At 38.6% G+C, this 26,243-nt stretch overlaps 1 protein-coding gene across 1 annotated transcript in view; it reads right to left on the bottom strand.

Annotated features, from left to right (window-relative positions):
• The window catches only part of LOC136828861 (polypeptide N-acetylgalactosaminyltransferase 10-like), a 54,607-nt gene that overhangs the window by 9,752 nt on the left and 18,612 nt on the right, over positions 1 to 26,243 (bottom strand). Inside the window, exons 2-5 of the mRNA XM_067087139.1 lie at positions 10,851 to 11,095; positions 5,532 to 5,707; positions 4,186 to 4,374; positions 1,449 to 1,626 (exon numbers count right to left, since the gene is read on the bottom strand). Of these exons, the coding sequence (XP_066943240.1) occupies positions 1,449 to 1,626; positions 4,186 to 4,374; positions 5,532 to 5,707; positions 10,851 to 11,095 (788 nt within the window). The remainder of the gene's footprint in view (positions 1 to 1,448; positions 1,627 to 4,185; positions 4,375 to 5,531; positions 5,708 to 10,850; positions 11,096 to 26,243) is intronic.

Below are 26,243 nucleotides of genomic sequence, written 5' to 3'. Positions count from 1 at the left end.
TTCCCCTTTGGAGCACCCCCCCCCCCAGGTTTCCAGTCTATTGATTCTGTCCATAAGGGGTTTCAGCTGAGGATTTAAGCAAGGAACAAAAAAAAAAAAAAGAAAGACAAGTCTTAAAGAATCACTGCAAGGAAAGGCTATGTGAAAGAAAAAAGGATAATTTTTGCAAAGTTCTATTCAAAACACCTTCAAGCAAAAATAATAGAACTGTACTTGGTGACTAAGATATAATGAATATTGGTCATGCAAAGAATATAAAAAAAAATCAGATATCATACGAACTATATTGGTATAATTTCAGTCACCGGGTAAAAGCCAAACTAGGTCATAAAAAATCACGTTAAGAAATAACATATCCTGCGTGCTGTACAAATGTTTTTTGGAAAAGAAGAAGCTACAGGAAAGGTCGAAGAAGACAAAGAATGACGGTAGAAACCATAAAAATTAAAATGTTCAAATAAACAACTAACACCACAGAAGTCCAAGAACACAGTGTATACTCAATACTGTATACAATATATACAATATATACAAAATTGAGTACATTTTCATGGTTATTAAAAGGCCAACATTAGTTCATGACAATACCACGAAGATTCTGTAATTCTAATCTTGTAATACTAGTTTAACTTGGGAAGTAATTATGAATCATTTCCCTTCATTCTATGGGTCTCGCTAATAAAGTAGCCAAAGGTGAAATGGCTGTCACTACACAAAACCATTATTACTGAGCCTTGATTTTGCCTCACTCCCTCTACAATGCCGCTCCAGGAAAACAAGTTATATATTTCGAGGCTGGATTTATAACCTGAGTCATGTGTGTACTTTGACACAAATGAAATGATATAACAACTTCATAACCTGTAGCTCTTACGACAAAAGCCAACTCGTTTTCAAAGGAAATGCATGGTAACCAATAATGTTTCCTATAATAGCAAATAAAATAAATATCACTCAAAATCCCAAGAATATTCCCTATTACAGCAAATAAAATAAACATGACTTAAAATCCCAAGAATATTCCCTATTACAGCAAATAAAATAAATATGATTTAAAATCCCAAGAATATTCCCAATGATAGCAAATAAAATAAACATGACATAAAATATTAATCTCTGTTCTCACTGTCACAAAGCTTCGCCTATAGACGCGTATTTGAACGAGAAAAATTCCTGAGTTTCATAAATACAGTATTTCTTTAATACTGAAAACGCAACGGACAAGAAAATGATAACTGAAAATCCACATTTTATCAAACATACATTTTTGACTGCCTTAAACATCTTGGTGAAATGAATACATATTAATACACAAACTTGAGCCACCTGAGCGAAAATAACTGAATCGCCTAATGACTGAGTCCAAAAAACAATACTATACTTCTTTAATGAAATGAATAGATATGAAAACAGCATAAAAAAAAATGAAAGTTCTTAGCCAAACTTACTCAAATGGTTCTGGCAGTTTATCTCTGTCCTTGGGGCCCAGGGGGATTCTCTTGTAGAAGAGCTTCCAGTCAAAGGCTCCCCTTCCACCGTTGTCTTGAATATGGTATCCAAAGGTCTCCTGGTCAATCACGTCGATAAGAGGACACACGGCCGTCCGGTAGTTTTCCACAATGGGATCTGTGAAAAAATGCATAAAGTAATTCTTGGATAACCTTTTATAAATATGGGGCTGACTGTATTCAACAATTTTTTCAGACAGCAAAAACATTCATACGAGTATAAGAAAGGCATGGAGTAATTGATGTTATATGTGACTCAGATCTCGTAAAAAATGAGGATTGACTACATCCAACAATTTGTTGAGACAGCCAAAAAAATTCATATAAAGGCATGAAGTAATTCTTTTTACATGGTACTCATATATAACCTCGTATACACAGGGGTGAATTCACTCAACAATTTTTTGAGCCAGCAAATATAATTCATTAAATTCACACAAGTTTCCCTTGAATGACAATTTTACCATTACTAATTAACACCGTTATATTTTCTCCAGTAGGCTTCATAAACCCCAACTTGACTTTCCAGACACGTATTGAACAATACTTGAAAAGTTACTTACGCATAAATAAAGCTTTCTCCCCAAGTACAAGTATGGTCATGAATAACAGATTCGTACCGAATGAAACCCCAAGCAACCATACTTCAAAACACTTTCTTATGGTTTACAATATTAGCGCATTCTAATTTCTGTCAAGATTTGCAATAATGCCCAAACACTTTACACTATTAATGCACTGTTTCTCGGGCATTTAATCTAAATACTAATTCTAGGACATTTAATTTAAATACAAATTCTAGGACATTTAATCTAAAAACTGCATCTTAGTTTCATTCGTTACCTAGAACATAAGTGACCCTCAAGTTTCATGATTTTTCAAATCAGTAATCCAGATTCAGTATCTAGATTACATTTCTTGGAATTAGTATTTATAGTAAATATCCTAGGATTAGTAAAGCAAATGTCCCAATATTTGTATTTAAATGCTCTAAAATGAGTATCTTGATTAAATTTCCTAGAATTAGTATTTAAACGTCCTTGAATTAGTATTTAGAGTAAATGTCCCAGAATTAGTAGAGCAAAAGTCCTAGAATTTGTATCTAAATGCCATAGAATGAGTATCTAGATTAAATTTCCTAGAATTAGTATATAGATGTCCTTGAATTAGTATTTAGAGAAATAGAGAAAATGTCCTAGAATTAGTAGGGCAAATGTCCTAGAATTTGTATCTAAATGCCCTAAAATGAGTATCTAGATTAAATTTCCTAGAATTAATATTTAAACGTCCTTGAATTAGTATTTAGAGTAAATGTCCTAGAATTAGCATTTAGAGTAAAAGCCCTAGAATTAGTACTTAGAGTAAATGTTCTAGAATTAGTATTATGATTAAATTTCCTATAATTAGTATTTAAATGTTCCTAGAATTAGTACTTAGAGTAAATGCTCTAGAATTAGTATTTAGATTAAATTTCCTATAATTAGTATTTAAATGTCCTAGAATTAGTATTTAGATTATATGTCCAAGAATTAGTATTTAAATGTCCTATAATTTGCATGTAAATGTCCCATAGTTATTATTTAAAAGTCCTAGAATTAGCATTTAAATATCATAGAATTAGTATTTAAATGTCCTAGAGTTCGAATGGCCTAGGATTAGTGGCAAGTGACGAGTGCTAAGTACACAAATATGTTAAAGCTCTTGGAAATGATCGCAAATCTTTTCCATCTGCTAAAGGACTCAAACACACAGCCTTAGATAAAAGTTACTGCTTTGTTTTAAAATCACTCGTGACGAATAAGATCCAAATGATCTCATCATTTTCGGACGAGCGGTCGCCTAATGCAACGACTGAAAGTTCTGTGGCTGACCATCCGTGCCTTGAGACTTTAATAGACGTCAGCCACTGAAACTTTATTCAACGTAATTCCTTTAGGTGAACACCAAAACCGCACCTGATTAGCGAGTATCTCTTGAACGGGACGTGAGAATGGTTCAGTTTTCACTTTTGGTGGTAATGTTTAGGTTTCTGTACTGATTTTGTATCGTTTATTAACATTAAAGCTATTTCTTACTATTATACGCTGTTCTTAGTGCTTATTTCCTGATCTGTTAGGTCAACTTGTTTAAAAATCAGCATCAAAAGCAGCTAGTTTGATCATTATTCTTGACAAGAGGCAATATAAGATATTTACTAGATATTAATACTTTTCACATTATGTTCTTGACCTGTGACAACGTAAGTTCTTTAATAGGTGTTAATACTTTTCCGCATTATATTCTTGACCAGTGGCAACATAAGTTCTTTGATAGGTGTTCATACTTTCCGCATTACATTCTTGCCCAGTGGCAACGTAAGTTCTTTAACAGATGCTATTACCTTCCACATTATATCCTTGACCTGGGAAAACGTAAGTTCTTTAATAGGTATTATTGCTTTCCCCATTATATTCTTGACCGGTGGCAACAAAAATTCTTTTACAGAAGTTGATAGATGTTAAACTTTCCGCATTATATTCTCGACCAGTGGCAACACAAGTTCTTGAACAGATTTTAATACTTTCCAATTTACATTCCTGACCAGTGGCAAGAAAAATTCTTTTACAGGCGTTAATACATTCCCCTAAAACCACAACACAGAATCATTCTGAAAGATTCAGCCAGATGGCGGCCTTACCAAGAAGCGGGGGCAACCAGTTGGTCATGACTTCGCAGTGGGAGTCGAGCACCACAATGACGTCTCCTGTGGCCACTTTACAACCCTCCTGACGGGCTATGATGAGACCCACTCGTTCAGGGAGACGGATGACCTTGCCGAATGGAACGTGCGCCTTCAGCCATGCGTCTAGGGGTGCTCGTAGGAACTCTGCAGGGAGGGAATATGATGGGGAAATGCCTTAATCATCTGATAAAGGACTGTTTGGAAAAGGGATAGGTGGTAATCCTCTGATAACAAGTAATGAAAGGGAAATGTCTTAATGATCTGATAACACAGAATAAGAAGGGAAATGCATTAATCATCCCATAACAAAGAATAAGAAGGAAAAGGTGTTAATCATCTGATATCAGAGAATAAGAAGGCAAATGCATTAATCATCTGATAACAAAGAATAAGAAGGGAAATGCATTAATCATCTGATAACAAAGAATAAGAATCAAAATACGTTACTCATCTAACAACAAAGAATAAGAAGGAAAAGGTGTTAATCATCTAATAACAAGCAATAAGGAAAATGTCTTATTCATCTGATAACAAGGAACAAGAAGGAAAATGTGTTAATCAACTGATAACAAAGAATATGAAGGAAAATGTGTTAATCATCTGATAACAAAGAATAAGAAGGAAAATGTGTTAATCATCTGATAACACAGAATAAGAAGGGAAATGCATTAATCATCTGATAACAAAGAAAAGAAGGAAAAGGTGATAATCATCTGATAACAAGCAATAAGGAAAATGTGTTAATCATCTGATGACAGAGAATAAGAAGGAAAAGGAGTTAATCATCTGATAACAAAGAATAAGAAGGAAAATGTGTTGATCATCTAATAACAAAGAATAAAAAGGGAAATTCATTAATCATCTGATAACAAAGAAAAAGAAGGAAAAGGTGATAATCATCTGATAACAAGCAATAAGGAAAATGGGTTAATCATCTAACAACAAAGAATAAGAAGGAAAATGTGTCAATCACCTGATAACAAGAAGAGAAATATGTTGATGAGAAGAAAATGGGAATCTAACAACAAAAATAAGAAGGAAAAATGTGTCAAACCTGATAGATGTTGATGAGAAGAAAATACAAGAAAAAAATAGAAAAAGTAGAAGTCATTCTGAATTTTGAAAAAACTTAAAGATACCGAAAAGAATAACCCATAACCTAGAAAGAGGCCAAGATGATATAATTCTACATACTGACGATCACGAGAGAAACAGGGAAAGAGGATCTAATTCTACGTATCGGCGCCTAATGGCATCAAGCTCGACATCTGCGCGCGCACGTGAAACGTCCCAGGGATTACCTTTGCTCGGCATGAAGCTTCCGTCGTCCACCAGGATGATCTCTTTCAGGAGTTCCTTCGGCGACCTGTTCACCACGGACACCACCGTCCTCAGGAGAGTCGTCCAGTGCTCCTCGAAGAAGGGGATGACGACGCTCACGGTCGGGAGCTTTTCGCTGTACAGGAAATCTTTGCACCTGAGGACGAGGCGAAGCAAGGGCTCGATAATTCGATACTATTCGGATACTTTCAACGGAAAATTATATACCGAATATATATAAATATATATATATATATATATATATATATATATATATATATATATATATATATATATATATATATATACAATTTATACACAAATATATACACACATATATATATATATATATATACATATATACATTATATATATATATACATATATATATATACATACGCTTTAAGAGCACAATTTTTCTTGTGAGCAATTCTTACTGAATAACGATGCACATGTTTCGCCTACTATTTATAAGTCTCCCCTTATCCTCAAGGGCTAGAACCTGAAGGACAAGACAAGAATCATTGCTGTGTTAGAATACACTGTAGAATTTAAGGCAAACGCGCCAAGCGCTGGGACCTGAGAGGTCAATCAGCACGGAAAGGGAAATTCTGGGCGACAAGGTTTTAAAGGTGTGCCAGGGGGAAAATCTCGCAGTTGCACCATGGACCAATTGGTAGGAGATGATGGAAGTACGATGGAGGAAAGGGAATATGAACGAAGGTACAGTAAAAGGAATGAAAGGGAGTTGTAGCTAGGGACTGAAAGGACGCTGCAAAAAAACCTTAAGTAATGCCTACAGTGCACCGCATGAGGCGCACTGACGGCACTATCCCCTACGGGGTCGTTGCTTTGTTGATTCATTTTATTCTCTTCTGCCTACAGCTGTTTCAACCATTCATTATCAAGGCTCAATACATGCAAAATGGAATAACACTCTCATATATAGTTGAGCACAATGAAAAATCATGCAGATTAAAAAAAAAATTAAAAGAAAAATCAGCAAGGAAAGACACGTCACAGATTATTCTTCGTGACGTTTCACAAGACTGGTACCTCTGACGGGGGAGTGACAAGCTTCATGTAAAAGTGGGTCTGAGAGAAAGGTGAGTTTGGTCTCCAAGCCTGTTTTTATATCTTGACGGATGGAGTAATGTCAGAAGTCAAGGAAGGAAATTAGACCTAAGTTCACAAAGTTGTGAGGTGATAAAATGAAACCGGTCGTGAATGGGGTGGAATGGTTGCTGTTGGCAGATACAGTACTGACTGAAGATGACGCAAAGTTCAGAGACTAGTGAAGAAGTTTCGAAGTGTTTGCAAAAAGAGAAAGTTAATGGAATGCATGAAAATGCATCAGTGAACAGAACGGAATCAGTGAACAGGAGAACAGAAGAGGAGGATTTGATTATAGGTATTTAGGAGTAAATATATAATATGATTCCAAGATGAGAGAAGTATACCACACAATAGGAGATGCAAAGATGGCAGAAGGATGTGTCCAAACGATTGAAAGGAATCTTATAGTAACTACAGAGGTGAAGAGTGGATGGCAAACATAAATAGAAAGGCTGCAACTATTACGATGAGTTACTGCCATAACAGATTTGACCTGAGAACTGATTGGATGACAAAAGTGAAAATAAACAGAGGTTGAAAAATGGCTCAAAATTTTAGGAGATGGTTTGGTCGTGTGGAAAGAATGGAGGACGAATGGTTTGCAAAGTGTATACAAGTCGGAATTATGAGGAGGAAACACAAGAGGAAGACCTGAAAAATAATGGACAGATAAAAAAAAAATGATGAGCCCGAATATCCAGTAATAGCGAGTGTGGGCAAGATCAAGGTGACTGGCAGGTCGTAAGTGTGGGAGTGGAGGCTTGTGGGAAGTTCAACGAGCTTTGATATACATAAATTTGTAGGCGTAGGAACCGGCTAAAGTTGCGGACCGTTTCATGCACAATTCAGCAGCTGAAGTATGAGTGTGGCTGTGCTGTTTTTCCTATTAGGGAGAACGGCTGAATGTTGACATACAACACACACACACACACACACACACACACACACACACATATATATATATATATACATATATATATATATATTAGATATATATAAACATATAAACATATACATATAAATATATATATGTATATATATATGTATATATATATATATATATATATATATATATATATATATATATATATATATATATATGTATATGTGTGTGTGTGTGTGTGTGTGTGTATGTGTGTGAATTTTTGCCACATGTCCCGTCACATTTTTATAAACACAAATATCAAGCCACAAGTATTGTATAACATCCAATTCCCGAGGTATAGTGAACTGGATGTAAAACGACTTTCAAGGCTTAATATTTAAGAGTACCCCCAAAAAATACTGTCGGGAACCATCTGTGGGAACACCTGTTCATTCGTACGAGTATTTCGCCAAAGAGCGTGAGCAGATTAACATATAAAATTACGAACTGAGCCACCCGAAAGATTACGAAACAGACAGGACAGAAATAAAAAAAAAAATCAACAAAATGAGATTCTCGTGTATATCTTTCTAAACGGTAATGAGAGGGAATTCTCGTACAAGTGGAAAAGGTGAATACATTCGGCATGAGCGACTCTTCGGATCAGATTCTTCATCTCTTCATACTCAAGATCATAACACGACTTGATCCTCTATGAAAGTCTTAGTAGAGAAGAATACAGAATCTAAGCCAAAGGCCAATCTCTGGGACCTATGAGGTCATTCAGCGCTGGAAGGGAAATTAACAGTAAGAAGGTTTGAAAGGTTTAACAGGACGGAAAACCTCGCAGTTCTATATGAAACAATTTTTAGGAGAGGGTGGAAAGCCAGATGGAAGAGAGAGAATATGAACGGAGGTACAGTAAAAGGAATAAAAGAGGTTGCAGCTAGGGGCCGTGAGGACGCTGCTAAGACCCTTAAATAATGCCTACAGTGCACCACGTGAGGTGTACTAATGACGCTACCTCCTTACGCGGGCATTTCTTTTTCTTATACTTGTTATTTTTATACTTGTTATTCTTATACTTGTTATTCAACAATACATTAGGTTTATAAATTTCCGTAGCCATTCACTCATCCTACTAAACGTATGCACTTATACAATTAAAAGTCTCTTTTTCTTGGGGTTTGTGACAAAAAATATAAGATGACGCAAAAGTCTTTTTTTCTCGGAGTTTGTGAAAAAAAAATATAGATGACGCAATTCAGTGTTCAGCAACATACAACTGTAGACTATACATTACTTTCGTTTTGCTATTGATCGATTGTACTCCCGGAATGTATTCATTACATATAGCGCGACTGACATATTTAAAGAAACTATTTCCTCTTTCATTTGCATTCCTTCAGTGTAGGTACCACACAGACACCAGAGTAATGTGGCAGATATATAAACGATTCTCTAGTAAGAAAAAATAAAAATAAAAACAGGGATTATAACCATTAAATGTTTGAAATATTACAAGCTGAGACCTGAGGAGTTAAAGAATTTACATTTGTTTAAAAATAATGAAAGCAAACAAAGTTTATTCAGCCGAGTGCAATGTATATCTTAATGTATGAAATGTCATACGGAAAATATTCTGTATACACCAAAAGTCCAACAACCTGAAAATTTTCATAAGTGCACGAAGGGGGAGAGGAGAGAGAGAGAGAGAGAGAGAGAGAGAGAGAGAGAGAGAGAGAGAGAGAAGAGAATGTACGGAGCACTCATATCAGTATTCGGCACACGTCAAAACTCAACTTAGTCGGGCTTGAACTCTCTCACTAGTACAAAGATACTTTTAATCTTAATTTCAGGTATATTATTCCCTTTGATAATTTGTAATCGATCGACTTTTAAATGCGAGATATTACTCGAAAAAAATAACAATTATGACTGGTATAATTTTCTTGTTAAACAATTTATTTAAATGCCAGCGCAAGAGCAAAAACCGGGTTTTTATAGTTTCGTGAAACTTACACGAACCCGCACGGCAAATCCCACTCGCCCAAAACGCCACGCGGAGCACTGAAGGCATTACTTCAGGTTTTTCGCGGCGTCCCTTCGGCCCCTAGCTGCAACCCCTTCCATTCTTATTACAATAGCTCCTGTCATACTCCTCCATCTTACTTTCCAATCTCTCCTAACAACTGTTTCATAGTGCAACTGCGAGGTCTTCCTCCTCCTGTTGCACATTTAAAACCTTTCTGCTCTCAGTTTAACTTTCAGCACTGAATGACCTCGTAGGCCCCAGCTCTTGGCCTTTAGCCTCAATTTTATATTCCCTTCCAATTCTTCGCAGCTCCGAGTATGATACTTTGAGTCTAAGGCAGGCTGCCATTCAAGTATTTCTCTTTGACTTTCAAAAATCTGAGGCTTAGGTCTGGTGCCATTAACAATGATGATAAGGTCATACCCCCAGGTTTTCGAACCCATGGCAACTATAACACCACATAGCGTGGTGACGATCTTCAGCTAACCGCTGGTTTGACTACTCATGCACTTAGCCCCAAGTCTAGGAATCAGAAGCTCAGGTATCCTCTGAGCCTCTCTTTTTAATATCTGCTACAATTCACTGTACTTCTTCAACTCAAGGGAATAAATATTACCTTACTACAAGCGAGCCTAATGTCCTGATCTTGTTTTCTGCTAATCAGAGAAAAACAAATCTGGCCCTTTAAGTTAAGTATAGTTTAGTTTTACCAGACCACTGAGCTGATTAACAGCTCTCTAGGGCTGGCCCGAAGGATCAGACTTATTTTACGTGGCTAGAACCACTAGCAACGGGCTTATTGTGGAATCCGAACGACATTATAGCGAGAAATGAATTTCTATCACCAGAAATAAATTCCTCTAACTCTTCATCAGCCGGCCGGGGGAATTGAACTCCGGCCCATCGAGTGACAGTCCGAAGCTCAACCGACTCAGCCAAAGAAGGGCTAGCATCTGGCCCTTTGCTGTATAAGTTCTCAACTGCTGTAAATGTGTCTTCCTCCTCTCTTCTGTCTTAAAAGGTGTACAGTGTCCACCTTAGGGAAAAGCAACACTCTTCGGCCTTTTCTATCTAGTTCTTCTCTTACCAATTCCAATAATTCTCTTATTCTCTAGTCCTGCGATATTCTAAAAATTGTCACCCTGTATTTGGTTAATTCGTATTCCTGCAAGATTCCTTTGCTTAGCTGAGGGAAGCAACCACTGAAACTTCAAACTACTATTGTGACTATGGCTATGTTTCCAGCATATTCAAAACTTTATATACTCAATTCTGGCTACTTACTTTGGATCCCTAATGTCTCTGAGTGACCGCTCTAGGGACAGCTGATCGCTTAGCAAAGCGTTGAAGCCATTTGTTTCAAACAGCTCACTTTTCTCCTTGTCCTGGTCAGGTCTGAGCTTGTGACCAGCCCCCTGCTCGCCTGGGCCTTTGCGGGCACTCTCAATGGCCATCTGGGTATAGTTGTGCCAATCTTTCTTCTTCTGCGGCATTCCCGGTATAATCCCCGTGTCCGGGAATTTCGGTCCCTGAAAGGTAAAAGAGATTCAGTTTCAGTACTGATACTGGGACAGACTGCAAAAATAAATTATTTATTCTGATCAAAATATATTTTCAGCGTGCAGACCATGCAGTATGCTAGACCAGTGCGTTCACCGATCTTTTGTAGTTCCACCTGTGCTAAGTCTTTACATTCAAGAATGATCAACACCCGGAATGTAAGGAATACTAAATTCTCATACTGTATATGCCTTGCCTGAAACGGCCCTTATTATTTTCCCTATCATATCTTCCGTCATAGGCAATTTTGTAAGCACTGAAACTAGCAAACCTTGAGGCTGTACTTGTCCTTCTCTCTGTTACAGAGCTGAAACGGAAACTAAGGCCTAAGTGATTCAAAGTTTCTCCCACTACGAAGAATTTTATATGCCAGCATAAAAACAAAATGTCTGCCTATTTTGGAGAAAAAACAAGTCTAAGAAAAGTGAATATCATGCCATCAAAGAAACAGGTGGAAGTTCGAGACAGCTTATGCTACCAGTACAAGTTCATAGGACATGGAGGAAATAAATGGCAGGTGTAATGATAGATGCTTGCTTAATATATATAGTTATGATCCATGACAGTAACTAGTGAAAGAATGAAAAAGAATTCCTGTGTGGAAAATGTTTCCAGTGATATTCGCATGATTAAGGCCCGACAAGTGGCAGAAGAAGTGATGTGAAATATTATAAACTCAAGGTGAATAGGAGCATGATACTCTGCGCTCTTCGCTGCAAGAGAGGCAGGCGGAGTTCTGTAAAAGTAGTGCCAAATCAGGAAAATCTGGAATGCATGAGAACGCTTTATCTAAGCCTCCTTTAAAAGCGAACTGAGTGCGCTAAAACATGGAAATAAAACAAGGTATAAAATGTACTAACAAACTGCCTGAAAACCTCATCGACTGTATTGGAAGACTTCAAAGGGCAGACGTGCAATAAGTCAGTAACTCCTTACAAAAAAAAAAAAATGTAGAATACTTAGCAAGATGAGCCAAAGTATGTTAAGGCTAGTCAGAAAGTGAATCATATTACGTGGAAAAAAGTGAAATGATGCTAATGCAAATAGGTTGGCCAGTAAAAGCTCATTCACCCCTTCTGTGCCAGAAAGGATATACAACAGGTGTGCTTCCCAGCCAGGTGATTTTTCTTTTTGCACCATTATTTCAAAACTATCATAGAGCATTCATCTTTCTATGCCAGAAGTCTTACGGAGAATTTCACAAATCAATCAAATTTACACTGAATCAGAGAGAAGTAGGAGTTTAGACCGCTCGGCTTTTAAAGGGTTAATGGTTTCCACGAATGCAAGAGCAAGGTAAGATTAAAGCGGACGGCAAAGTGTAGCTACAAATTACTTCTTCGAAGCTTGTCATATTTCTGTGTGTTTTTGGAAAAGCTGCGCAGGATATTTGTACGTGGATTTCACCCTGGGTTTAAATATATGCTATTTCAAGAATATCCTTCAAACTGAATTTCCCACGATAAAGCAGAGGACATAAACCCACGGGGACGTCAGAAGAGAAAGACCATGAAACATCACTGTGGACGACAGGGCTATAAATTTAATGAGAACCATGACGAGTAAACGATAACCGGCAGGCAATCCAACGTTAATGACAGTCGGGGAATGGAGGCAGTTAATCGACAAATTGCCAATTAACATTACTATGTGTCCCTCGCTTCACGTACAACTGGAACTTTTGCAAGTGCACATTCACATACAATACACACTCTTTCACACATACACATACACTTGGATTAGATTAGAATATAAGATTTCGGCCAAACGCCAAGCGCTCGGACTGAGGTCATTCAGCGCTGAAAGGCAAACTGAGAGAAAAGGAGGTTTTAAAGGTGTATAACAGGAGGAAAACATCGCAGTTACAATTTGAAACAACTGTAGGAGAGGGTGGAAAGTAAGATGGAAAAAAGAAAATATGAACGGAGGTACAGTATAAGGAATGAAAGGTGTTGCAGCTGGGGGTCGAAGGGACGCTGCAAAGAACTATGAGTAATGCCTACAGTACACCGTGTGAGGTGCACTGGTGGCACTAACCCCTCTAAGGGGAATACACATGGACACCCGGACGATTCCTGGAAAAGGACAAACACAGGATAGGCCATTGTTTTGATGTCACACAGTTGGTAGAATTTTAAATCCACAATAAGAGGGACAGAGAGCTGTGGTGCATCTCAAGAGGGACAGAGAGCTGTGGTGCATCTCAAGAGGGAATGAGAGTCGTGGTACATTTCAAGAGAAAGAGTTGTGGTACTTCTCAAGAGAAAAATAAAGTTATGGTACATCCCAAGAGGGAACGAGAGTTGTGGTACATCTCAAAAAGGAACGAGTAGTGGTAGATCTCAAAAGGGAAAAATAGTTGTGGTACATCTCAAAGGAAAGAGAGTTATGGTACATATCAAGAGGGAAAGAGAACTGTGGTGCACCTCAAGAGGGAAATAGAGTTGTGGTACATATCAAGAGAGAAAGAAAGTTGTGGTACATCTCAAGAGGGAACGAGAGTTCTGGTACATCTCAAAAAGGAAAGTTTTGTGGTACATCTCAAAAGGGAAAAAGAGTGGTGGTACATCTTAAGAGAAAGAGTTGTGGTACGTCTCAAGGGAGAAAGAAAGTTGTGGTACATCTCAAGAGGGAAAGAGAATTGTGGTACATCTCAAGAGAAAGAGTTGTGGTACATCTCAAGAGAAAGAGTTGTGGTACATCTCAAGAGAAAGAGTTGTGGTACATCTCAAGAGAGAAAGTTGTGGTACATCTCAGGAACGAGAGTTGTGGTATATCTCAAGAGGGAAAGAGAATTGTGGTACATCTCAAAAGGGAAAGATAATTGTGGTGCATATCAAGAGGGAAAAGAGTGTGGTACACCTCAAGAGAGAAAGAAACCTATGGTACATCTCAAGAGTGAAAGAGACTTGTAGAAGTTAAGTAGAAGATTAATTACCGTTCTGTAAGTCGACAAAAACGCACCTCGTATTATCTGCTTAGACGCTTACGTAACCCACCAATCGGGCTGTTGTTTGTCAGTTTGTTCAACAACGTGAAACAAATTCGTGGTGTCCACTTCAAATGGCACGCTATTCTCTAATTACAAATTCTAACTGCTGTGACTGAAACCTAGACCTAAGTATTCTCGGATTTGAGTGTAAAAGATACTGCTTAAAATCGTGTTAAAATTCTCACATTTCCAATTAAATTACCAACAATAATGATAACAATAAATATCCCACGTCGAATGACATATAAAACTTATTATTTTACTTTAAAGATCCCTGAACATTGTAGTTGAAAGGGGGCAAAAATTTCATAGCATGTAGAATAGAATATAGGATTTAGGCCTGAGGCCAGGCGCTGGGATCTATGGGGTCATTCAGCCCTGAAAGGGAAAATTAAGAGTAGAAAGGTTTGAAAGGTGCAACAGGAGGAAAACCTCAAAGCAGTTGCACTGTGAAACAACTGATAGGAGAGGGTGGAAAGAAAGATATATCAAAGCGAATACGAACGTAGGTACAATAAAAAAAAAGAACGAAAGGGGTTGCAGCTAGGGGCCGAAGGGATGCTGCAAGAAGCCTAAGTAATGCCTACAGTGCACCGGATGAGGTGCAATGGCGGCACTGCCTCCCGGCGGGGCATATCATATAGCAACACCCGAAGGGATGGTTTTAATGGACTCTCCCGGATTTACATTAAAGTTCAATTTAACTGAAATGAGCATCTTTTTTTTTTTTTTAAGATATGTTGATTATAGGTTAGGAAACTATGTTTTTAAGAATTACTAAACGTACTACGCGTTATTCGTTTTGTAAATAACTGGCACAGGGACCGACGCTTCTCAGATTCCTTGGAGATATTTGCCAATAGCAGTTATCACCTTAACGATTTCAATGTCACTCTGCCATTGCAAATGGAGATGCATGAAATCCAAACATTGTCGTTTCGATGTGAAAACATTGGAAAGGAATGCCAGGAATGTAAATGGTGTACGAAGATTTCCTAGATGAACAAACAAACGTTTTTTTTTAGCCCGTGACACAATGAAACTACGAATATTGTTACACTGTTGCCTAATATTACTTCGAAGCAACATGAAGATTATAAGTACACAGCCAAGCTTTAACTCCCACGATGAACGTTATACACAAGAACTAGATTGCTTGGATATAGCTTGGCTAAACTTGGCTTGAATAGAGAGTTTAGGCAAAAGGCCAAGTGCTGGGACTATGAGGTCATTCAGGGCTGAAACGGAAATTGACAGTAAAAGATTTGAAAGGTGTAACAAGAGGAAGCCCTCGCAGTTTCACTATGAAACAACTGTTAGGGGAGGGTGGAAAGTAAGTTGAAAGAAAGAGAATATGAAGGGAGGTACAGTAAAAAGGAATGAAAGGGGTCGCACCTAGGGGCCGAAGTGAAGCTGCAAAGAACCTTCAGTAATGCCTACAGAGCACCGCGTGAGGTGCACTGACGTCACTATCCCCCTACGGAGGGAACAAACCTCGTATGAATGGAGAGGTACTTTTGTTATCAAAAGGCTCTTTTGCGTGTGTGTGTCACCATTCATCAACAAATGAGCAGCGTAGTACTACTGTACATACCACAGTCTTTATATCAGTAACAGACAGAAATGGAGTTAATGGCGATTGATTAACATACCACTCGGCATTCTCCGAATTACCGTTCGGACGTCACGATAAGTAGGCCTAATTTTGGGCAATGGTACGCAACACCTTTCGGGAATGACAGGCGTATTCAGTCATGCCTACGCTTGACTACATTATTACCGCTGACGGTATACCGTGCTGTCGCCATCGTTTCTGCTCTGTTATCTATCCAACATTTGTGAGCATTGACAAAGGCATTAGCATAATCATCGCTGCTACTATCAGTTAATGCTGATGTTCCATGCGTAGCATGTCCTAAAGTCGGTGGAATTATGGAGACTGAATTTCCTCCTGCCATATAAAACTTATTATTATTATTATTATTATTATTATTATTATTATTATTATTATTATTATTATTATTATTATTATTATAAAGCAGTTATCCGATTTATTATCTCGATGTTTCGGAAGCCCACTCTACCATTTACCAAGAGAGAGACTATAGAATTTAGGCCAAAGGCCAAGCGCTGGGAACGATGAGGTCATTTCGCCGTGAAGCGGAAATTGACGGTAAAAGGTCTGAAAGGTGTAACAGGAGGAAAACCTTGCAGTTGCACTAGGAATCAACTGTTAGGAGAGGGTGGAAGTCAGATGGAAGGAAGAGAATATGAACGGAGGTACAGTAAAAGGAATGAAAGGGGTTGCAACTAGGGGCCGAATGGACGCTGCAAAGATCCTTAATCAATGCTTACAGTGCACCGCGTGAGTTGAACTGATGGCACTACCCCTCTACGGAGATGGGAGTGTATGCACCTAGGGCATATGCATAAAACAATTTATGCATTGAATATTTATATCCGAAAGCGGTTTTACAAAGCAGTGGGGGGGGCATTTTTTGTAAACAATGAATATTTTCGGGTAAAAATATTCACTGTATGTACCCCTTGTGTCAATCTACCTTAGTAAATGGCACCAAAACGTCGTCAGGATATTATTATTATTATTATTATTATTATGAATTTATCTTATATAGTGTCTTTCTATTGATTTTTCAGGCTCAGCGATGTTAGTCAGTTGGCCGATATTCATGTTGGAAAAGGACAGTGCGGAATATTGGAAGTCTTTTATTACAATATTCAATCAAAACGTCTGGGTTCAAAAGGAATAATGTACGCAAGACAAAAACAGAACTTGGCTTCCGCCCGAGGGTACATGCCCCGGGCAGCCAATCATAATTCAGCACCGATCATGACCTCCCCTATAAATACCAACCCGAGCACCCCACCCTATCCTATCCCCCCCGCCCCTGCTGCACATGCTGCATTTCTTCAGACCTCCTGCAACCACGTCCAGAGGATGACCAACGAGCTGGTCGAAACATGTCGACGGTACCTACAATAGAACTTGAACCCAGACGAACGATTTCTGATTGAATATTGTAATAAAAGACTTCCAACATTCCGCACACTGTCCTTTTCCAACATGAATATCGGCCAGTTACTGACTAACATCGCTGAGCCTGAAAAGCGAATCATGAGGATAGAAAAGATTTATATAAGATAAATTCGCATAATACAGCCATCCTTTTTAATAAGTCCTGTTTTCTACTCCTTCATATTATTATTATTATTATTATTATTATTATTATTGGCTTCAGTCCGTTCAATATCACCCCAAGAATAACAACTCTTTCAACAAAACTGTCAAAAGAATAAGACAAACAAACAAACTGGCAGGAAGGCGTAACCGAACATTAACATGTGTCAACGCGACAGAGTCTAGCACATTTGCTCGGGCAGGTGTTACGGCATACAAAATATACAGGTGCTCAGATCGGACACGTAGCCTTTCATAAACCACAGAACACGTTGGCGTTTTAAAACATTTGATGACGGGAGTTTAATGTGTCTTTTCCAAAAACCCAAAGAAAATGTCATTTAAAAGAGCTAGGAATGCGAGTCTGTGATCTTGTTAAAAATTACATCCATTCATAATGATATCAAAAGAGTTTACAAATCAGTGGCTCCAACTGAATTCAATTTGCAGGCTCTATATCACAGCTTTTTAAAGTAATTAATAGGAAGCTGTTATTATTATTATTATTATTATTATTATTATTATTATTGTTGTTGTTGTTCCACTAAGCAACTGATTGGTAGCAGCCGCTTATTATCATAAATTCTTATCCCTTGTAACCTAATATTGTGCACTGTGTTGCCAAGCTGTTTATCTCTGCATTTATCCTTAGTTGAAATAAAGGATATTATTATTATTATTATTATTTTTTTTTTTTTTTAGTTTTTGGTCTATCACAGTCATCCTACTCGACTGGATGGTTTTTATAGTGTGGGATTCCGGGTTGCATCCTGCCTCCTTAGGAGTCCAACACTTTTCTCACTATGTGCGCTGTTTCTTGTAGCACATTCTTTTGCATGAGTCCTGGAGCTACTTAGGCATCTAGTATTCCTAGGTTCCTTCTCAGGGATCTTGGGATCGTGCCTAGTGTTCCTATGATTACGGGTACAGTTTCCACTGGCATATCCCATATCCTTCTTATTTCTATTGTCAGGTCTTGATACATATCCCATATCCTTCTTATTTCCATTTTCAGGTCTTGATACTTATCAATGTTTTTTACGACATCAGTGAATGATACTTTCTTCTTGATTTTCTCAATCAACGTCACGTCTGGTCTATTGGCACGTATCACCCTATCTGTTCTGATACCATAGTCCCAGAGGATCTTTGTCTGACCGTTTTCTATCATTCCCTCAAGTTGGTGTTCGTACCACTTATTATTGCAAGCTAGCTGGTGCTTCTTGCACAGGCTCCAGTGGAGGGCTTTTGCTACTGAATCATGCCTCTTTTTGTACTGGTTCTGTGCAAGCGCCGGACATTCGCTTGCTATGTGGTTTATGGTCTCATCTTTCATATTGCACTTCCTGCATATGGGTGAGATGTTATTTCCATCTATTGTTCTTTGGACATATCTGGTTCATAGGGCCTGATCTTGTGCCACTGTTAGCATTCCTTCTGTTCCCTTTTTGAGTTTTCCCCTCTGTAGCCATTGCCATGTTTCATAGCTGGCCAGTTCTATAGTCTGTCTCATGTACTGTCCGTGCATTAGTTTGTTGTGCCAGTTCTCTGTTCTGTTTTTCATTCTTCTGTCTCCGTATATTTCTGGGTCTTCGTCTACTTTTATCACGTCTTCCCATGCACTCCTTAGCCACTCATCTTCACTGGTTTTCAGATATTGCCCCAGCGCTCTGCTCTCGACGTTGATGCAGTCCCCTATGCTTAGTAGCCCTCTCCCTCCTTCCTTTCGTGTTATGTATAGTTAGTCTGTCTGTATTTGCTCTTGGGTGTAGTGTATTGTCATGTGTTTCCTAGTTTTCTGGTCTATGCTGTGGAGTTCAGCCTTCGTCCACTCCACTACTCCTGCGCGGTATCTGATTACTGGTACTGCCCTTGTGTTTATGGCTTTCGTCAAGTTTCCGGCGTTGAGCTTTGACTTGAGTATCGCCTTAAGTCTCTGCACATATTCTTTCCTGATCGCGTCCTTCATCTCTTGGTGTTTTATATCCTCTCCTTCTATTATTCCCAGGTATTTGTATCCTGTCTCATCCATGTGTGTGATGCTATTCCCGTCTGGTAGCTTTATCCCTTCTGTCCTTGTCACTTTGCCTTCTTGTATGTTGACCAAAGCGCATTTTTCTATTGCAAACTCCATCCTCACGTCCCCGGATACAATCCTTAAAGTCTGGATTAGGATATCTATTTCCTTGATGCTCTTATTGATGTCGTCCATGAACACCAGATGGTTAATTCTGTTGCCTCCTTTCTTGAGTTGGTACCCAGCATCCATCTTCTGCACTACTTTTGTCATGGGAATCAGGGCTACTACAAAGAGTAGTGGGGACAGTGATTCGCCTCAAAAGATTCCTCTCCTGATGCAAACCTCTGCCTAGTCTTATTCCAGATCTTGCAAGCACTGTATTCCAGTTGCGCATTGTATCTTTTAGGAAGCTGATGGTGTTTTCCTCTGACCGATACATACTATTATTATTATTATTATTATTATTATTATTATTATTATTATTATTATTATTATTATATTCAAGTATATGTGGCCGGTGACCACATTTAACAGAAATAGATCGAAATTTAACTTATTGCCAGCCGTAAAACGGCTACGGTTTCACAAATTTATAACCCAATCAATGATCGTTGATAAACTTATTACAATTAGTATATCTAATCTGTTAATGATAACGTCAGTATGTCATTTCAATACACGATGACGCGAAGTATCACAGCCATCCAGTCATGAATGTCGAGTCATAAATTTTAACTCAAATCACACCACACACACACATACATATATATAATATATATATATGTGTGTGTGTGTGTGTGTGTGTGTGTGTGTTTGTTTTGCTAATTTGGCCAGTTATTTTTATCGTTGGTTTTGAAAATTTTAGCATAGTATTTTTTCATAATTTTGGTCAGTCATTTTTATCGTTGGTATTGACAATTTTTTACGTATTTTTTATTATTTTGGCTAGTTATTTTATCATTGGTGTTGAAAATTTTTATCGTAGTTGTTTTTCATTATTCCAGCAAGTTATTTTTATTGCTGATTAAAAAAGAATTTTTTTATGTAGTTTTTTCCACTATTTTGGCCAACTACTTTTATCGTTGGTTTTGAAAAATTTTGTCACTTTCTAGTTCAGTCAGTGAGGTTGGCATGACACGTGTTCTACTCGTGGGTCTCTCTCTCTCTCTCTCTCTCTCTCTCTCTCTCTCTCTCTCTCTCTCTCTCTCTCTCTCTCCAGACTAGATTTTACAATTACACTGTCTATAAACTGCAGTCATTTTGAAACAAACTTGTGAATTAAAGAAAGGACAGAGAACTCTCTCTCTCTCTCTCTCTCTCTCTCTCTCTCTCTCTCTCTCTCTCTCTCTCTCTCTCTCCAGACTAGATTTTACAATTACACTGTCTATTAACTGCAGTCATTTTGAAACAAACTTGTGAATTAAAGTGAAGACACAGAACTCTCTCTCTCTCTCTCTCTCTCTCTCTCTCTCTCTCTCTCTCTCTCTCTCTCTCTCATTCTCTCTAGACATTACAATTACATTGTCTGTGGTCATTTCTCTGAATGAAAGGAAGAATAGAGAACTCTCTCTCTCTCTCTCTCTCTCTCTCTCTCTCTCTCTCTCTCTCTCTCATTCTCCTCAAGCTAGACATTACAATTACATTGTCTGTGGTCATTTTGAAACCACACTTGTGAATGAAAGGAAGGTATTTAGAGAATTTCCCTCTCTCTCTCTCTCTCTCTCTCTCTCTCTCTCTCTCTCTCTCTCTCTCCCAAAGCTAGACATTACAAGTAATAAGCTGCATTCATACCATACAGACCTATAAATTAAAGGAAAAATGGGGAAGTTGTCTATCCTTTCTTTTTTAATAACTTCCCTTTGTTCGTTTTCTTTTTTGGAGGGGTTATTGCTCCTGATATTCATTATATTACATTGTATTTCCAATGGCAGTCTTGCTGCCGGTCAGTCATTTCATGAAATCGTTCAACCTGAAAATCCAGACACTGTCAACCACTATCCAAATCTACCCCGTATTTTATGCAGAAATAAATTCAAGGATGCTAAAATTCCTCCAAGTAATTACAATATTAGCCCTGAGCATTCCAATAATGGATAAGGCGACCATCTACCCTAATACAGTTCTCCTTGTAGTTTAACAATTTACTTATATTTCTATTTACCTGTTTATTTACTTAGGCTATTCCCACTACATTCTGTTACTCCCTCCGAATGAACCCCATGTTCTATGGAAGCCTGTGGTGGGCTTGTCCCATCTGAATAGGGTTAATCTTCTGAATAATGATAATAACTCAGTGCTTGGAGATGCTCGAGTTAGGCTACCTAGAATAATACAGAAGACAACTGCAGCTGCTACAACCTACAATCACCTGATAACGCCAAAGGCTACAACGCAACTTTGCTGATGAATTTTGCAAACAGATTTTGATTCCAAACACGCATGCAATGTCTAGGACTGGTTTCACTTGTGAAAATCTGGCCATAAATCACTATCAGCCGTCCAGTGCTTCAGACAGTGGAAGAAGGGGGTTGGAGTGGCTGGACAGCAAGGAGGAAGAAAGAAAGTGGGAAAGGGGGCAAAGGATAAAGCTAAAAAGTGGGCGCAGCTAAAGGCCGAAGGGAAGCTACAAAGAAATTTTAGCAATGCCTACAGTGTACCACGTGGGACGCACTGACAGCTCTGGCCCCATTAAGGTAGGTCTTGCTCGGTGCGATTATCGCTCAACGATGATCGTTCATGGATTAACGATGATCGTCAAACGATTTTTAAAGCACTAATTTGCTTGCTTTTTAATCGGGCTGATTTGCTTCGAACGACTGACTGCAAGTCTACCGTCAATCGTTCAAAGCAAAACAGCCAAATTAAAAAAACAAGCAAATTAGTGCCCTAAAAATCGTTTGACGATAATCGTTAATCCCTGAGTGATCATCGTTGAGCGATAATCGCACCGAACAAAACCTATCTTAAGGGATGCAGTGCTTGGATGGCACCCAGTACTGTGAAAATGTCATACACAGGGCTGCCCCGCCCGGGGGATTTCACTCTTGATAATATTTCGTTTTATCTCCTCTGACATAAAACTTCGTAAAATTTGCAGAGCAAACAAATAAATAAAATAAATAAATTAATTAATTAATTAAGGTGTACAAGAAACCTCTGGCAACACAAAATAAAATCTGGCATGTGTCTGGCACGTCCATGGAATTCCAGGAATGTGAATGCCTGCCCGGAGAGTTCATGATGCAAGTCATCTTAGATATGCTTGCACTGCCCCGTCTCGTACAATTTTGGAACCGAGTTTACAATAGCGCGCTTTCAATGGTTAAAGTACTCACTAACACATTGCATTTTCCAGCCATTTAGGCCTACAGTCTAGAGACCTCTTCAAAGTCTGGTAATAATACAGTTTAAAGTTCATCTGTCAAAAAGATGACATATTTGTGACAATGTGATAGATATCCATTTTCCGTACGTTTACTTATCCAGCAGATTATTATTATTATTATTATTATTATTATTATTATTATTATTATTATTATTATTATTATTATTATTTCAGTAATTTAGATCATCTAGAGATACCATTAGGGTAATACGCGTTTCCTCGATTTATGGCCGAGTTTTTTTTTTGTCTCCAAATGCAGTCTGATTATTTAAATATCCTGTTTCCAGAGTAGCGATGCTACCTTAAACCTTATCTATACATATGAGAGAGAGAGAGAGAGAGAGAGAGAGAGAGAGAGAGAGAGAGAGAGAGAGAGAGAGAGAGAGAGAGAGGTGCAACAAATAAATAAACTAGGAAAACTTTTCACTTAAGATCCACTAACTAAATCGAATCGCATACCTTCTGTGAGTTGATTAGGCCTTTTTCGCAACAGAATGGATCACACCTGACTGATGTGGTGTTAGGGTTCGTCCACACTATAATAATACACTTCATAAACATACATCAGCTTGTCATCAGACACATCACAAACAGGCCGAATACAAGTCGGCGACTCGTTGGTCGTCCTGGTCCTGACCACAGGTAGCTCTTCGTTGGGAGAGTCGGTAGAGTTGTGGGCTAGCACTCGCTAGGCCCGAGTTCGAGTCTCCGGCCGACTAATGAAGAGTTAGAGGAATTTATTTCTGGTGATAGAAATTCACTTCTCGCTATAATGTGGTTCAGATTCCACAATAAGCTGTAGTTCCCGTTGCTAAGTAACCAACTGGTTCTCAGCCACGTAAAATAAGTCTAATCAGGTCAGTGGTCTGGTAAAACTAAGATATACTTACTTTATTGACCACAGGTCCATGCGATTATCCAGCACTTCCCAAAAGGTTCGTTTTCCACTCACAGTTGTTAACGTGTTTTCATCATGTTTGTGATATATTTGCAATAAGTTCCTGATGTGTGTTTAAAACATGTTTTACATGTGGACGCATCCTTACACATCACAAACAGGCTGAACACAAGTCAGTGATTTGTTGGTAGACCTAACCACTGCTTCATGCGATTATCCAGGATTCTTGACTTGCTTCCAACATTGTCTGTAATATAAATGCGACAAGTTTCCGACGTGGTTACGACATATTTTACTGCAGTGTGGATGCATCTTACCAAGATACCGATGTAACTACCATGGTCATCTATTTGGTTTCCAGAGACATCTTCAAAGCAATCAAATGAAATCAGCCAGCAAAATATTTTCACCAACTTGTTTTCAGCTTGTTTGTGACAGACATGGGATAGTTCCCACTGTGTTTACAACATGTTTTGCTTCAGTGCGAACACACCCTTACACACCACTGCCAACATTACCATGGTCATCTACCTGATTCCGTAATTTTTCCTTTATACTATAATCAAATTAACTGGGCCATTATTTTCCAGCTATGTCTCCAAAGCAACCGGGCCACTATTTTCCAGCTATGCCTCCAAAGCAACTGGGTCACTATTTTCCAGCTATGCCTCCAAAGCAAATGGGCCACTATTTTCCAGCTATGCCTCCAAAGCAACTGGGTCACTATTTTCCAGCTATGCCTCCAAAGCAAATGGGCCACTATTTTCCAGCTATGCCTCCAAAGCAACTGGGTCACTATTTTCCAGCTATGCCTCCAAAACAAATGGGCCACTATTTTCCAGCTATGCCTCCAAAGCAACTGGGCCATTATTTTCCAGCTATGCCTCCAAAGCAACTGGGCCACTATTTTCCAGTTATGCCTCCAAAGCAACTGGGCCACTATTTTCCAGTTATGCCTCCAAAGCAACTGGGCCACTATTTCCAGCTATGCCTCCAAAGCAACTGGGCCACTATTTTCCAGCTATGCCTCCAAAGCAACTGGGCCACTATTTTCCAGCTATGCCTCCAAAACAACCAAACAAAATCTAGCCGGCAAATGATCCCAGTAACTTGTTTTCAACCTGTCTGTGACGAATGTGGGATAAGTTCCCGTGTGTTTACAACATGTTTCGCAGCAGTGTGGATGCACCCTTACAAACTACGGTCGATAATACCAATGGCATTCTACCTGATCCCATATTACTCTAATGAAACAAACCGGGTGATTAATTTCCAGCGATGACTTTTAAAACCAGCGAATGATGTGACAAGTGCCGCCTTAAGCCAAGATGGATGTCACCATACAAAAGGCTAGCATATACACACACACACACACACACACACCTTTGAGCCGACCCACATTCGTCCGCAGATCAATAATCTGGTTACTTAGGAGGAACGTTTTATGTCCCAGGCTTTTTGTGGGTCCTTTTCCTCCGGCGACCTGATCGATAACATCAGCGTCGTGTCCTTGATTTATATGCCGTGCATTCCTTTCGTGCAATTTTATCGCACTTCCATGCGTTGTTTTAGTAAATGCGTAAATATGGAAGCGTAATCATGCGGAATGTACAATGAGCTAAGTAGCCTACATGCACACAGGGAGAGAGAGAGAGAGAGAGAGAGAGAGAGAGAGAGAGAGAGAGAGAGAGAGAGAGAGAGAGAGAGAGACTTCCTGTAAATCAATTTAATCAGGTTAAAACGAACACACTTCAAAGAATTCAGAGACTCAACAAGTAAAACAAATGAAAAAAAGAGACAAAAAAAAAAAAAGAAACCTCCGGCAGGAACACTGTCAAAGCCACAAAGGAGTGACGATCACGAGTAAACTACCTAAAGCTAGCAATCGATTGAGCAGACTGTCTAATTTTAACGGATACATTTGATTAGGCTATTTGCCTTTGTAGGCTATGTGAAGTCGTTGCCACATTTTGTTTGATCCGAGACTGTTCGTAACGGGGACGGGTTCTTTTGTGTGTTACCCTACGACACGGAGCGTGTTATTCTAAACGCTGGGATCACCATGTTTCAGAATTCTCTTCTGGCCTCTGTGTTTCCCAGCCTTAATATTCCTTCCTTTAAACGATAGGTCTACAGGGTCCTTCGTGCTTAAGGGTTATTCATTTTCCTTCCCGTTCCTTATGAATGTAACAAAAATAACTACCCTCTTATTGGCACATTTAAAAATACAGCAATTATAAGCGATTTATAATTAAATGAACATGAAAATAACGAACGTTATAACTATCATAGGGCACAAAATAATTTTCATTTTAGCAGTATGTCTGCATGTGACAATTTTTGTGACTGATTAACATCTGCATAATTTTGAGCGGACAAGTATTAAGTCACATTTATTAGCCTTGTCTTCAGGTCAAAGGGAACCTCAAGTTTTCAGTATCAGTGAACTTTTAATATTAATGTCTATTGCGATTTAACTACAACTGAAACGGTGTTTAATGGAAAATTACATTATTCGGAACTCCAATCTCTCTCTCTCTCTCTCTCTCTCTCTCTCTCTCTCTCTCTCTCTCTCTCTCTCTCTCACACACACACACACACACACACAAAAATACAAATACAA

The sequence above is a fragment of the Macrobrachium rosenbergii genome, chromosome 43 (assembly GCF_040412425.1).
Source record: "Macrobrachium rosenbergii isolate ZJJX-2024 chromosome 43, ASM4041242v1, whole genome shotgun sequence".
NCBI lineage: Eukaryota > Metazoa > Arthropoda > Malacostraca > Decapoda > Palaemonidae > Macrobrachium > Macrobrachium rosenbergii.
Note: the sequence above shows the minus strand (reverse complement) of the source record. Positions and strands in the feature narration are given on the sequence as shown.